General features: G+C 41.4%; 1 protein-coding gene across 1 annotated transcript in view; it reads right to left on the minus strand.

Moving 5' to 3' along the window:
* Positions 1–216: 216 nt before the first annotated feature.
* LOC103774327 (tyrosine 3-monooxygenase-like) overlaps positions 217–15,061 on the minus strand; it is a gene marked incomplete at both ends in the record, with an annotated part of 18,615 nt that continues 3,770 nt past the window's right edge. Inside the window, 6 exon segments of the mRNA XM_008941720.1 lie at positions 217–350; positions 6,350–6,417; positions 6,420–6,444; positions 9,331–9,387; positions 10,982–11,051; positions 11,697–11,832. Of these exon segments, the coding sequence (XP_008939968.1) occupies positions 217–350; positions 6,350–6,417; positions 6,420–6,444; positions 9,331–9,387; positions 10,982–11,051; positions 11,697–11,832 (490 nt within the window).

Raw genomic sequence — 15,061 nt, forward strand, 5'->3', positions numbered from 1 at the left:
TAACAATATATAGTTATGATTGTCTATGTAAGCTTTTGTGATATAAACAATTTCATATTTAACTTTGTTGTAAAAAAAAAAAATCCACTGTGCAGATGAAGTGCACACAGTGAGATAGCCTGGCATGGTTATTGCAGTAGTGGTAGATGTACCTGAGATTAGGATTCAAGCTGATATGTCCCCCTCAGTGAAAATGCCCACAAACACTTTACTTACTGAAGCTTGGCCTTGGCATCTTCCAAACTTTCTGCTATGAAATAGACTGGCTGAAAGGCTTGATCCTGATAGGGGTGAACTGCAGTCACTTCTGGATCAAAAGGCTTGTACTCTGGCTTGTTTGATAAAGCGTACTTTGTAGCAGGAAAAACACAGGTTAGAGCAGGTGAAAGAACATAGCAGGAATTAGCGCCTACTGGGCTGTGAAATGCTCTTTGTGGAATAGCTAAAGGTAATATCAAGCCCTGTTTTTTCACAGGTGAAAGCTGCTTTTCAAAATTTATATTTTTTAAAAAAGAAGAAAAAAAAAGAAATATGTATTTCCTGCATTACAATGATGTATGACTGAGTACCATAGCCACATTCTCAGACAGAGAGGGAAAAGTCTATGCCACCACCCAAAATCTAGAAAAAAAAAAACAAATATCATGCTGCTTTTTTAACCGGTATCATAGAAGATTCACAGTCCTGTACAGAACTATTTCTAAGTCACCAGTCCATGTCACAAACCTCACATTTCCTGCTGCACTGAAGAACAGAGGGAATGCTCCTGGTACTGTTTGCACAGCTCCCATGCCAGACAAGCAGCCTAAAAGCTTTCCTGAAATCCAAGATATAGCTATGCACTATACTACGTGTGTGTATATTTGTGTTTTGAGATTCTTCTGTATGTTCTTCTTAGGTTCTTCTAGATGGTCCCTTCAGGCAGTCAGGAGGATTGTGAAAGCCACCTATGTCCACTCTGAAGTCCATAGGCATATCTGTTGTTTGTTTACACATACTAGAGATACTTTTAAACAAGTCAGCATAGCAGAGCTGGTGACAGTGTGATTGCACAGGTATTGGTGTTGATTGTTTAGTACCTGCACAGGGTCCTGGGAAGGCAATACAGTTCAGGCTTAAAGTGAGTTCCTGCCATTTGCCTGCCTCTGAAACCCAAGTGAGATAGAGTCAAGCTTGCTCAGTTCCAGTGACATTTGAACTGCACTGCAGATGTGTCTAAAAGTTGGTTTGGCTTCCAGGTGGCCAGGTTGATGAGTGATACGGCCACTTTGGTGAAGTGTGCTATGTACAAACAAAAAGAAAAAAGGCAATGTCAAGACTTTTCTTTCCATCTTCAGCCTGCACAGCGGGTCCCATCCACCTAGGGATGGTCCTTTAGTACCCCCCTCTTCTTTGAGATCTGTCTGTCTTTCTCTCTTCTTCCACAGTGTTCAGAAGGCTCCCTTCCCTATCTTATAATCCACATGCCAACTCCCATGGTATTTGTAAATAACTGGTAAGGGTGAGTGACACTACACAAGACTTACAGCTAAATCTGCTAACTGGAAAGATTCAGACAGTACCTTTAATCACATTTTTACAGATTTCACTGAACTGAGCCTGAACACTACATTGCTAGAGGTTTACCTTAACTGGTAGGCCAGTTTGCTGCAGAACTGGTGCAGAAATTAACACAAGGCTTTTTTTCAAAACAAAACAAAACAAGAATATAAAATGCTAAAAGATGATGGTTTTCCTGTTCTTCATTTGCAATGTCCACTTGAAGGATAAACCTTGGAGAGCACTCATACAACCTAAGATGGATGGTATACACAAACATGAGGCTGCTTTTATAATCTTAGAGGCTCTGGGGACCAATGGGAAAAGATTTCAGAAACTCAAAACCTGACAGGGGTCCCGCTATGCTGTCAGTGTTGAAGCAGAACTGAAATCCCATTGATTTCAGTGGAAGTTCAGCTTGAAACCGGATGGCCTTAAAGGCCTCTACAAGTTAAGTACTTGTTGTGCTGCAAGAAAAGCATATGTAGCACTGAGTGCTGCCAGAAGTGTAGTATGAGCCATAAGATTTTACAGTATGTAGGACAGAGTCCAGCTGAGTGTTAACAGGAGAAGCATTTTGGATAATGTAGAACAGCTGACAGAATATAGTGAAATAAACAGGGCAATACTGAGAGCTGTTGGGGAGGAATTCTTACAGTTCAGAGGAGGCAAGTTTGGCCAGCAGTCAGACCCATTACAACTGTTCAGTTTAGACTTGACTATAGTTATCCTGTCCCTTCTGATACCTAGCTGCTGTCACTAAATTATTTGTTAGGTAACATGGATTCAATTGCAAGTCTCATGGTGAAAGCATCTAGCTTTACCTCTCATCCTCTGCCTTTCTCCCAAGTTATGACCTGAGTTTGGGCAGGATCAGCTCATCCACAGAAAATAACTACCTGAAGCTGAGTTCAAACTGGTCAGAGACGGTGCTGTGGAGAAGAGGAAAATATTTTGAAGATTTCATAGTCGGGATGTGGTTCCCTGAGTTACAGTCACACACCCACAAACAGTCAGTCCAGGCTGCATGGGATGTTCCCAGGCTCTTTGCTGATGCTAAGTTCTCATGACATTAGCTGAATGTACTGCTGCTCGCCCTCTCCAGCGGGTTAGATGTTGTCTTCCTGTAGCAAACCACCTAGCCTTAGTATCTCCTGTCTTTACTGCCTCCTCAGTGACCAAATCATCCCATTCTTCTTGGTTCAGAAACCTTCAGTGATGAGGAAACCCCTCCTTTGTGCAAGCTGCTGCAGCATGTCTCCTCCATCACATGCAGTGAGTCTGCCTGTGTCAAATATGACAATCAGCTAAATTATGCAGAATCGAGTTTGGGGCCTCCACGTACAAGCCCACATCAAGGCCCTTACTGAGAAGAATGGCAGATAATAATCAAGATGGGCAATGGGTTTTGCCAAGCAGCAGCAAAACTTATCTAAGCCTTTCTCAACAGCCAGTCTAAGACTGCAAAATGAGTTTTACAAGAAATTGAAAGCTATCATGAGCCTCACTATCTTTTCAGGCTGGATGTGAGGAAGAAGTTCTTCACCATGAGAGTGGTGAGACCCTGGAATGGGTTGCCCAGGGCGGTGGTTGAGGCCCCATCCCTGGGGGTCTTTAAGGCCAGGCTGGATGAGGCTCTGGGCAGCCTGATCTAGTGGGAGGTGTCCCTGTTCATGGCAGAGGGGGTGGAACTGGGTGACCCTTGTGGTCCCTTCCAACCCTGACAGATTCTGATCTGTTTTAGCAGAGGACTTTAGAGCCCTAATGGCTCAATGGTTGGACTTGATGATCTTGGAGGTCCCTTCCAACCTAAAGGATTCTATGATTCTATGATTCTCAAACAAACCTTCCTAGCCACTGCTGTATTTCTAAAAAAAAATCCCGCCTATGAAACAGAGACTGCACTACACATACTTCCTCTCTTCAGCTGTAGAAAAAACAGTTGGTATACATTTTCAGTTTGCTAGCAGGTGCTTAAGCGTGGGACCTCAGCACTTTACTCACATAGCCGCTGTCTATACTGAATGTAGAATCAGATGCTTATGCAGACTAGAAGGATTAAATGGAAACGTTTCTGTATTTCATCTTCATTCCACATAAAAATCTGTGAGATGAATCAGTCAACTGTAGTTTTAGCACTTAAGGCCGTGGATTGAAGTCATTTGCACAGAAGAAGTTTCAGATGCTCAAGGTGAAGTGCACAGAACCCACTAAGCTGCTGTCTCAAAAGCAACACAGCAATGAACTGAAATGCTTGGGTCTAAACCTCCAACCCTGAATCAAGGGTGACATGTGGATGATGTCCACTACCAGACAGGAAAGATCTTCCTGATTGGTTTTCACCCCGGGCCTGCTCAACCTTGGGTGGGAACCAATTAGGAAACTACTACCAGGTGCCCCACCTTTAGCATTAACATCAGGTGTCCTGCCTCTAAAGTTAACAGTATAAAGACTGTCTCTGCTTATAGTGGGGTTTTGTCCAGGCTATATAGTAGTGTTGCTGGTGAACTACTTGACCATCTTCAGACTGTCTTACATGCAAGGTGGAAGCACTTTTGAAAGGGAGGTAACCCTTCCTCATCACCTAGTGAATATATGTGCTACCATGTCTGCATGTAATATTAGTGATCTGATGAGTGAAAGCCTAGCTGTATAAAAACTTTATCCAGCAACTATTGACTCCACAGCTCTTGATGATGAAACTAATGACAAGAATCTGCTATTTATCATCTCAAGGACAGTTATGACTTCCATTGTCAGCCTTGGAAATAGGGAATTTGAGATGCAGTTATACTTTCATATTACATAGCAAGGGTTTTTGAACAAGCAGTTCTTGCCTACTACTTTAATCAAAAGCAGAAGAGCTTCTTGGTGTCTGGTGAAGAAAAGGATAGAGAGGAGAGAGATCACAAGTCTGGTGCATTCAACTCCAGCCACCATCAAGTGAGGATTTTTGATGCAACTTTTGCCTTTAGTTGTGTCAAAGTTAAACAGGAAAAAGGAGGTAGTACCATGCAGATAGATTTTGTGGGATATATTACTATGTAAGGTAGATAAGTATTGGAGACATTATTACTGCTGCATTTTATTACTCTGTTTAACATGTGAATGCATTTGATTTAAAACTCTGAAATATTCAGGCAGACAGACTAGAATAAATGTTGCCTTGAACTGTGCTTTGATACTGGACATTTTTTGTTTTACAAGGCAAGTAAAAGGAGGCCTTAATTTCCTGTTTGTTGGCTATGAACACAGCAAGTGTTGAAGTGATCTCAGAAAAACAGTAATCTCAGCTTTATCCTAGAACAGACATGTAAAACAAATGCATTGCACTGGAGCCTAATTTGTAGAGGAGACCACTGATGTGCTGTTTCAAAACATTTCAATGTTCTACGTATGAGTGCTGCAGTAGTACTAGTAGGCTTCTGCTTGTGTTCATGAGCAGTTAGGCACAAGATCAGGTTGCTATATAGAAAGGAGTGCATGTTTACTTCTCTAGAGGGTTGGTGAGCATGCAGATCTCTCAGCTTATCAAAAGAGAAAGCTCTGCAAATCAGGTCACACAGAGGTTGCTCACAAAATCTCTAAATTGCAAGTGTGGGGAAAACAAAAACAAAAACAGTGCTAAACTCAGCAGGTGGTAAAATGAAGACTGATGTCTAGGAGGGTTCCCTTTTCTCTGTTAAGTCTCAACTGCCCCTCTCTTTGGACTCCTATTATAAATGTCTTGAGATATGTTAACATGTTGGTTTTTTTTCCTTCTGTCAACTGACTAGGAAGCAGGCTGACCTGTATATGATTAGGAAAGTTCTGTAGTGTGTTCATTGTCATAACACTCCAACTATCCCCAGCTATGGGAATCCAAGCTGTGTTAATCCAGTCATGGCTCCATGTGAATTTATTGTGTAGCTGGCTGTTAGGCTGCTCTGTCTGTGTTAAGCTTAAAATATATCTCCCATGAAAAATATTGAGATTTCTGATTTGTAAAAAGGCTTCAGAAGAATGTTTTTTATTTTTCCTTTGTCTCTTATGAATTCAAAGAAATCCAGTATCTGCACAACCTGAAGCAATTGAGACCTGCTGATAGCATTTTAGGGCTTTTGCATTTAGAAACAGATCATCTGCTTCAGTGTTCTGCGAAACTGAGGATAAATTAGTATCTCTCCTACTAGCTGTTTCCCCAGAGGAAGGGAAACCTATAAGCTTCCTGTAAAGGTGCACAGTCCCTCTTTCTACAGTTACTCTGTCCAGGCAAGGCAGTATCAGATTTTCATCTACATAAAACTCAAACTGGAATTAGTTTTGGAATGTAGTAAGGTATGTAAAATATTAAAGCATTTTCTTTATGTCAGTGTCTATGGTATTTACAGCTTCTTTGCACTTTATTAGGTCCAGTCAGTCACTGCCTTTCTGATTCGTGTGAGCATTGAATATCACTGTCTAAGACAAACTCATGGAGTTCATAATAGGCATAATATTGCCCTCTAGTGAGTAAATCAGAAAGGCACATGAGTTTTATTTTAAAGACAACTGTATTACTACTGGCCAGGAGCAATAAGAAATTCTGATGCTTTATATCATGGTTGCTTTCATTGCATTTCGTCGCTTTAGGAGGAAGACAGGTACAATCCTGCAGTAGATTTTCCCCCACTCAGTAGCTTCTAGGAAAGGAAAATTAATTTTTTTGCAAAAGAAAAATCAGTCTTTGAAATCATATTGTTTCATGTGAGGACAGCATATTTTTATTTTACTGGAGAGTTCAGAAAACTACACTGTAGAAATCTTTCAGTATTATATGTTTTACACATACCATAAGCTCCCCATAAGACGAAAGCAGTCCTGCACCGTAAGCTTTGATTGATCCATTTTGCTTGCAGACCCAAACTCCACAGTGAACCAGTAAAGCTAGTAATAAGAACAACTTATGAACAGCGATCCCAACAGGCAGTTAATTTTTAAGCTTCTCATTTTTTCCTTTAATTTTCTTTTAGCCTTATTCCTTAATGGTTTTGTATCTTCAAATTTTACAGCTGTATATTTTAAGGCAGTTATTGTTTTCTCTCAATATATATATAACACAAATGATAACATTTTTTCAAAATTTGCCCTCCTTCCCATTCTCACTCCCACCTAGGAGAGCTACTTGAAAGAACAGTTTCCCTCCTCCTTTCTCTGTGTGATAGCATTCAGAAGAATTGAAGAATGACTTATCCTTTAGCAGTCAATGTACCCTTTAAGATTATGCTATTTACACCTTTATCATGCTACAGTGGAAAATAAAGATACATCTTTCCAGGATTTTCTTGCAATAAAGCAGTCTTGGGACCATAATTCCTCTGCCTGCCAGACAGTAATGGGATACCTCTTGGTTCTGCCAACCTGTTAGCCTTTGCCTTATTATGGCACCTCAGGAAATGGACAGTGGAGAACCAATTCTGGACACAGCCTGACCCCTTCTCACCTGGTGTTGTATGAAACGCCATGGAAAACACAAGGAATTTCAAGAATATGGCTGTCACAACTATTCAAGGTGACTTTAGGGACATGTAGCTCTGTCCTGAATTATACATGGGGCTGGACCTTGGGTTTGATTTAGCCATAAATATTGCATTCCTAGTACCCTTCTCAAAGAGCTGCATGCAGTTTGTAAAATAATGTGTATCTCTGTTATTTTGTCTATTTTGCCTCTTTCTCTTCTCTCGCCCTCTTTCACGTCTTACAAATTTGATTACTTGGGTTTAGCCTGCAAATTTACCACTAAAGAAACTGTATTCCAGGATCTTTGTTTCTGCCAAATCCTGAGCTATTTTCTCTACAGTTCAGCTAATAATTCTGCATAATTATTCTGTTAATAATCTTGATATTTGTTATTTCACACCCAAAAGTCTTTTGAGTTATGTCCTCATTTTGCAGGTCTTTTTGACTGGAGAATGAGACATAGGAGGAGCAATTCTTTTTACTATTTCCCTAGATATTTTGTATTTGGTTTTTAGTTAGGGACGTTCTTTCATCTCTCACTGTTTTAACAGCATACAAGACACGGTACTAGTGGCACTCTGTGGACAGGATGAACACTGGCAATCTCCCATCTCTTGTGCTCAGAGCCACCTGCTTAGAGGAGTCCAGGGACTGAATTAAATAATGGCATTTCAAAGTTTGTCTTACAAAAATTATAGTCCATAACAACAAGCAAAGTCGAGATTCTTGAAATAAACTTTTAGCTAGCTTAAATGTTGTCATGTCACCCAAGTTGGTTACCTACATTTTCTTTATAATGAGCAGAGAATGACAGGAACTTCCAGAGAGAACAAAGAAATTGTTAGACGTATATGTCAGGATAGCAAAGACATTACAGCTTCTGCTCTGTCTTCATTTTGTAGTGAAGGGACTTAAACAATAACCCTGGATTAGATGTCTAACTTTTAAACAGTTGAAGATCGAGATGTTAATCCAGGATATGTTAATATGTTCAGAATACTTGAATGATGCTTACAAAATGGTACTCTCACAGATCCTGAAGTTCACGTAGCCCTTTCAAAAACATGCTCTTATTCTACCTCCCCAACCCCTAGATGATACTATGACAATTTCAGGTATGAGACCCATAATTTTTCTAATCTTAAACCTATCTCTAATCTACTCCTAGCCAGCACAGAGTCAGGGAGGGGTGTTTGCAGAGAAATGCTGTGTAAGACATTTGCTTTCATCTTATCTCTCAGAAGACCTGGGTAATGATGCAAAATGGATCTCCAGGACCCATAATTCTTTTAATCCTAGGAGAAGCATGGATCTTAATCTTACTCTAACCCTTCTAGACCCATAGGGGAGAAATTGCAGAGAAAATGTGTACGTGTCACTGCTTGTTCCCACACAGTCTTCTCACATCATCAGCTCAGGACCTGGATGATGCTATGAAAAATTGAGCACTGGTACCTTTTGCTCTCAAAACTCTAAAAAAAACTGCTACTCTGACCTACTCTTGGCCCAAGGATGGATATATGCAGATAGATTTTAGGTGATCAATAATCTCCTTCATAGTGCCTTGTTCCACTTCACTATGAGTGAGGCTATGGGCTGGGTGAGGAATTTCAGGAGTGACAGTCTCCTCCCATACACTTGCTTTCCTGAATAAGCCGCACCCAGCTGGGTAAAGGTGAGGCTCCTGTTCTCCCCTGAAAAATTCATCAAGACTGGTAAATGTCTGTCATTACCAGAAAGAAAAAAAAAAACAACTGTCCTCCAGCCCACTTTCAGAACAGGTTAGGATGGCACTAAGGGGCTTTGTAAGTTGTTTTGGCAGATGTGTAAGGCCTAGTGACTAAGAACCAAATGGCTGTACCTGCTCTCAAATTGTTTTTACATCCTCACATATTTTTGAATCTGTATTTTTAATGAATACAGGGTGAAATTCTGATCTTTTCCTGCATCTTGCATGGGAGAAAATTCAGGAGTCGCATTGGGTATACAGTTTTTTGGGTGGATCTTGAAAGTGAGTGGGAAATCTCCTGTGGCTGAAATTATAGAAACTCAGCTTCAGAAATGTATTCTTATAGAAGCAGAAAGTATAAGCATTTCATTAGGTGGAATCGCTTCTGGCGTCCCCCAGAGTGACTCCAGCCCTTGCTCCAGCACCTCCCTAACCTGTGGATGAGAAGAAGAGTCAATCTTGCCAATGTTCCCATTTTTATAACTAATTGGAGACACTGGAAAAGAGCCTTTCCTGTACAGTAAAGGATACACAACAAATTGTTTGGGTTTTGCCTCCAATATGAAACTGCCATCTGTACTTACTGTGGCCAGTTTCTCAATCTCTGCTTCAGATGATCCAAGAGAAGCCAGTCCAATATCCTAAAGCAAGTAAGCAAGCAGACTGTGTTATACTAGTGTGATTATTCAGCCCAAGGGAGAGAAAGAGGGCAGGGGGGAGGACGACATCATTTCTCGCATGAATAACACGAACTATTCATTGTTTTTGTCACCCAAAATGACCTTCCATGGCTTCCAGGATGCCTACCTCTCCCTGGCCCCCAGCTGCATACCACTGGAAGACACATGAGATGAGTGTTTAATTCTCAGTATTCTCTGTGTAAAGTTAACTTTCTCTTGACTTAATGCTGGACTATCCATGGCAGAGATTCATAGAAAGGAATAAGGAGAAAGAACAGCAAAGTGGGCTTTATTATTGCCATTACTTTCTGTCTCTTGCTCTCTTTCTGACAGCCCTTGGGAACGGGTCAGATCCATGCAGGCATGATTCTGTTTACCCTCATCTGTGCTTCCTGTTAATTGTTATTCTTACAATAGGAATCTGTAGATGTCTCTTCTTAGCTATCCTAGGAGACAAATCATGCAGCAAACAAACAAAATTAGAGTATTTTCACCATTCATCGTCTCATATTGAATGGAACAAAAAAGAATTTTCATGGGGTGACTTTCAACTGTGAAAATACTTTGTGGGGGAAAAAAAGTGAAATGTGAAAATTCATTTAATGTGATTGCATGTTGTATAATCTGTGTTTTATATGGAAAAAAAGGAAATCTGAAAGTTTTGAAATTGCTGTAATCTTATTTCTAATGTGTCTTCAGTTCTGGTATTGAACTGAATTGAAGAGGTTTCTTCTAGAATAAATTATGGACCATTAGGATATTTTAAGTACTACTCATCTAAATCTGATAGTAACCAATATTTATGATAATCTTTTTAAAGATATTCAGACATGGATCGACATCATGTAACCCCTCTTCTCTTATTGCCTGTTCCCACACTGGCCACTCGCTGATAAGCATAAAATACGAGTTATCTTCTTCCCTCTGCTATGGTTTTGAGGCACATTCATAGTTATGAAGCCTTTAATTATGCAAGGTCGTTGAGTTCACCTGGGTCTGACATTACAGCTCATACTAAATAGCTCCCTGTTTGCTTTTTGGAGGCTCCTCAGTACTGTGAGCAATGCTATGAGAATCTGGTAAGTTGTCAAAGGAGAAACAACTCTAATGAATGACATGGTGATGGACACAATTAAAGTATCACGTGAGATAAAAGTGTACATCTAGAGACAGAACCAGCCTGAGGGCTCAGCGGCTGTTGCTGGTTAGGTTCATGTGGTGTAGGACAGGAAGCCAGGGGAACAGTGTAGTCAGCACAGCTCAAATGCACAGCACCGCAGAGGCTCCTCTGGCATCTTTCTGCAGACTGACAGCCCTCCCACAGAGAAGTCCCACAAAAACTGCCTGCCCTTCCTTTTATACAATATCCTGAGCTGTGCTACCACTCCCTTGAAGTAAATGTCTCCTGGGGCACTGCTAGCCCACCATCCCTGAACTCAGGCATGATCCAGTCTTAAAATAGCATTTCAGTCATGGTGAACTCCGTGCCTTTAACGCATGCCTGGGCTGCTATTCAGAGCCATTGGTTAAACAGCCAACAGAACAAGGTTCTTACCTGTGAGAATTGGGCAAAATCCTTGTCAGCCAGCATGGGAACATGACCCAATAACTCATGGCAGCAGTCTCTGGAAAAAAAGTGATCTTTATCTTTAATAAAGGTTTCTTTTCCTGCCTTACATGAACTTCTGTGAAGGACTTTAGCTTGTAGACCTGCAAAGGGAGCTAGTGTGAGGGCTGTTCTGCAGTAGCGGCCTCCATACCTGGCCTGGCTCTGCAGGGAACCCTCGTGCCATGGGGAGCCAGCTGCCCCCCGCTACCTTGGCTATTGTCTCACTTAGGATGGATGGCATGGGCACCAGTCTCCTATGTCACAACATCTTTGAAAGGCCCCTGTTTTCTCCCAGCATACAACAAAAGTGTCTCTGTGAACTTGTGATTTCTCATGAATTCTCATGTAATTGCTGTTGTCTGGCCAGCACTTACTGGGAGAGTTTCACAGCAGGGAATCAAACCCCAGCAGATGGTAACTGAAGGCAGGATGAAAAGATTAAACCATATATTCTCCAGTCTTTTCTTTCACCAGACAGCTTTGCAAGAGAGACAGAGACCCACACCCTCTCATGCATGACTTCCCCTTCTGACTTTCCAGCTATGGGTTTCTTCAATTGTTTCATTCTGTGGACTACTGGATAGAGCTACAGAGCTGTTCCCAGGAGAATCATTCCCAACACATTCAGAAGGATGGAATTGTGCCAGGGCATCAAACTTACGGTTCTGGAGAATGCATAGGAGAAGAGAAATGCCTTATGTACAGTGTGGTCTGGAACACACAAAATGCCAGGCTGGCAAGGAAGTCACGAGCAGACAGGAGTCCTGCAGCTGGTCTCAGCTGGAAACCTGTTCTCTCTGCAAAGGGAAGTGAGCCTCAGTTTAGGCATTTCTAGGGTTAACTACATGGCACACTTACTTTACATAAGCAGTTTCAGAGGACCCCGGTGTTTTGTTGCACTAGCTCCCTCCACCTAAGAATAGCAGGAACATCCTGGCTCTTCATTATCAACATGCCCCTGTACTGCTGTGGGTCCAAATACTGCAACATCAAATCACTAGCCTTTCACAGCCATGACAGGAGGTATGGGAGTACTGCCTACCCCATTTTACATTTTTAGCTCATTTACACACATCTATCTACTACGTCCCACACATCTGTGATCTGTCTGGGATCACATATGATCTTAATGACAAACAAGGGACGGCATTTTCAGTCCTGGCTAGTCTATTAATTCTCGTACTCCCTCTCTCTCTCTTTTCCTGTATAGTATATGTAAAAGAAAAACAGGAGTTAGGTAAGGGACACTCCCCACCCTTACCCTTGTCTGAGAGAACCTGTCTCTTCCTCGACATGAGGTTACTGTTTAGCCCCCTCCTGAAGACTTTCTTGTTCCCTGCACTGAAACCCTAGGTACTTTGCACTGTTGAAGACCGGAGTAGGTGGACCATAGGTCTGCTCCTCTCTGAGCAATTCCTATGTTCCTCATGGGGCCTAGATCAACATACCCCAGAGGCAGAATAGGAGCAAAATGTTCAACTTCATTTCCTTTTGTCAATGCATACTCCACATGTATAAACTAGCTCAGCACTGGCAAAACTTGCTATCAACTTTATCTTTCTGCCTGGTCTTTGCTAGAATGGCAACATGTAGGAGAAAAAGCAAACAGGTTCTTGTCAGAGATAAGGGTGCTGGAATTTGGCCCTTAACCTTTTAACATCAGATTTTCTGTTAGTGCTTTCACTTATTTGCCCCTGTTTGTGGTTGTGGGAGGTTTGTTTTCACCATTATGTTTGTCTAGAACTAATTACACAACCTCGCAGTCATGTGATCAAACGTGTTTTTCTTTACATGGGCCCACAGAACAGGACAAAAGAATATAATACTTTTACACCATGATTTCAGCTTGTGCTATCAGTGTCACCCCAGGACACTCTGCTTACTATGAAAGGTCTGTGAGAGACGACTAACAAAATAACCAGTTATATGGTCAGCAGAATACAAAATCTACATTTCCATGGGAAACATGTTGGTGGTCTGCAAAGCTAAGAAAATTGAAAATTGTTGCTTTAAAAGAGATCCAATGATAATCTTTTTGAAGTTTTATATTCACAATCTGTGTTGCATTCTCAGCTCCCATAAATGACATTCCATCTTCTTTAAGGCATAAAACAACATTAAAAAAAAAATCAGAAATGGCTTTATTCTCCCTTCTCTATCCATATTCTATTGTGTCATGAAGCCTGGAACCTAATTTATTTTATGTAAACAAACAAAAAAATCCCACCCAGAAACCAAGTCATTTGCAAGATTTGGTTTTGTTTGTTTTTTAATGTTTCTTCCAGCATTTCTTGTCTTGCTCTGTCTGGCTACTAGCAGTTTTCTCATTTAAAAAAAAAAAAGTAAATTAAAAAAAATTTTAAAAAAGAGAGAGCGAGAAGAAAAGAAAAAAAAAGAAAAAGGCTTTGCTGGCAGAATTAGAAGTGACAAAACATCTGAAGCTCTAGAGAACATAAAGAGTGGTCAGTAAGGAATACCTAACAATGTGAGGGATTATGAGGTTAGCATTTTGTATGGTTATCTTCTATTGCTCCACTGAATTCAACGGTAATGGGTACAGAACTGCCTCAAGCTGAAAAGCAGCAGAAACACCTATGGCATTTTTATTGTTGTCTATACGCTGAGCAGAGACATCAGAGTTAACCAAGGAGTCTGAAGTGATTGCAAAGCAGCTTACTATTCTTCCCTCTCCCCAATAAAGAAAGCAGAATGTTTTGGGGAATAGGCAGACCATGAGCTCTGTCTCATTAGGCACTGGCCAGGACCTGGCACAAGAAGGGTACTCACTTGTTGTTGATGCCATACTAAACCAGTCCAAAGAAATGTGAAAATCTCAGAAACAGGTCATCTCTGGGCTAAATTCTGAGTCTGAGTGAAGTGAAAACTACACCAGCTGAAAAATATATCAGATAAGAACCAAGCCCTAAGTAACTCAGTTTTGGAAGGATTATGAAGGAGTCTAGGGAACTCTATATTGCTTTAGCATCCATGTTGGAGGAGCAGAAGGGAAAATTAAAATTACAGCTTATGTTTCCTGAGGTGCCCTTTTAAATATAGACCAGTGAATCAGACAGTCGGACGATGGAATAGACTTGGACAATTGCCTTGAAAAGCCATAGGAAAAAGTTATCTGCTGAAGGTAGTATTTGAAAAATCTGAACTTCTATTTCATTACTGCACGATAAACCTAGCAATCATTAGAGAATTAGGGGTGTGGCTGATTTGACCTACTGCCCATTTATGAAATCAAAATGAGTTGAAGAGAAGGATTTGAGCAGTTGACCTGAAGTGATCTGTAAGGCTTAACTCTTGGCCTAAAAAACTCATGTATACAGGCCTGTGCATTGTAGTGTGAGCTTGCTTGGGTTCACTGACTGTAATTTCTTCCAGATGGGGGACAATGAATGCCTAAATCCAAACGTCTTTCCTAGAAAGAAAGATGTGCCTACGTTCATCTAGTTAACCCTTTAGAAAAACACTTGCCTTATTAAATGGTCACATGGTTCACAGATTCACAGAATGTTAAGGGCTAGAAGGGACCTCAAAAGATCACCTAGTCCAACCCCCTGCCAGAGCAGGATCACCTAGAGTACATCACCCAGGAACAGGTCCAGGCAAGTCTTAAAAGTCTCCAGAGATGGTGACTCCACCACCCCCCTGGGCAGCCCCTTCCAGTGCTCTGTTACTTTTGTCGTAAAGAAGTTCTTCCTTATCTTCAGGTTGACCCTCTTGTTCACCAGCTTGTGGCCACTGCCCCTAGTCCTGTCACCAGACACCACTGAGAAGAGCCTGGCCCCATCTTCCTGACATCCACCCTTTAGATATAAGCATTAGTAAGATCCCCCCTCAGCCTCCTCTTCTCCAAACTGAACATCCCCAGCCCCCTGAGCCTTTCCTCATATGACAGGTGTGCCAGGCCCTTGATTATCTTAGTAGCCCTGTGCTGGACCCCTTCCAAAAGTTCTCTGTCCTTCCTGAACTGAGGAGCCCAGGACTGCACATGGTACTCCAGGTGGGGTCTCACCA

Source organism: Merops nubicus, unplaced genomic scaffold (assembly GCF_000691845.1).
Source record: "Merops nubicus isolate BGI_N331 unplaced genomic scaffold, ASM69184v1 scaffold10896, whole genome shotgun sequence".
Classification (NCBI taxonomy): Eukaryota; Metazoa; Chordata; class Aves; order Coraciiformes; family Meropidae; genus Merops; species Merops nubicus.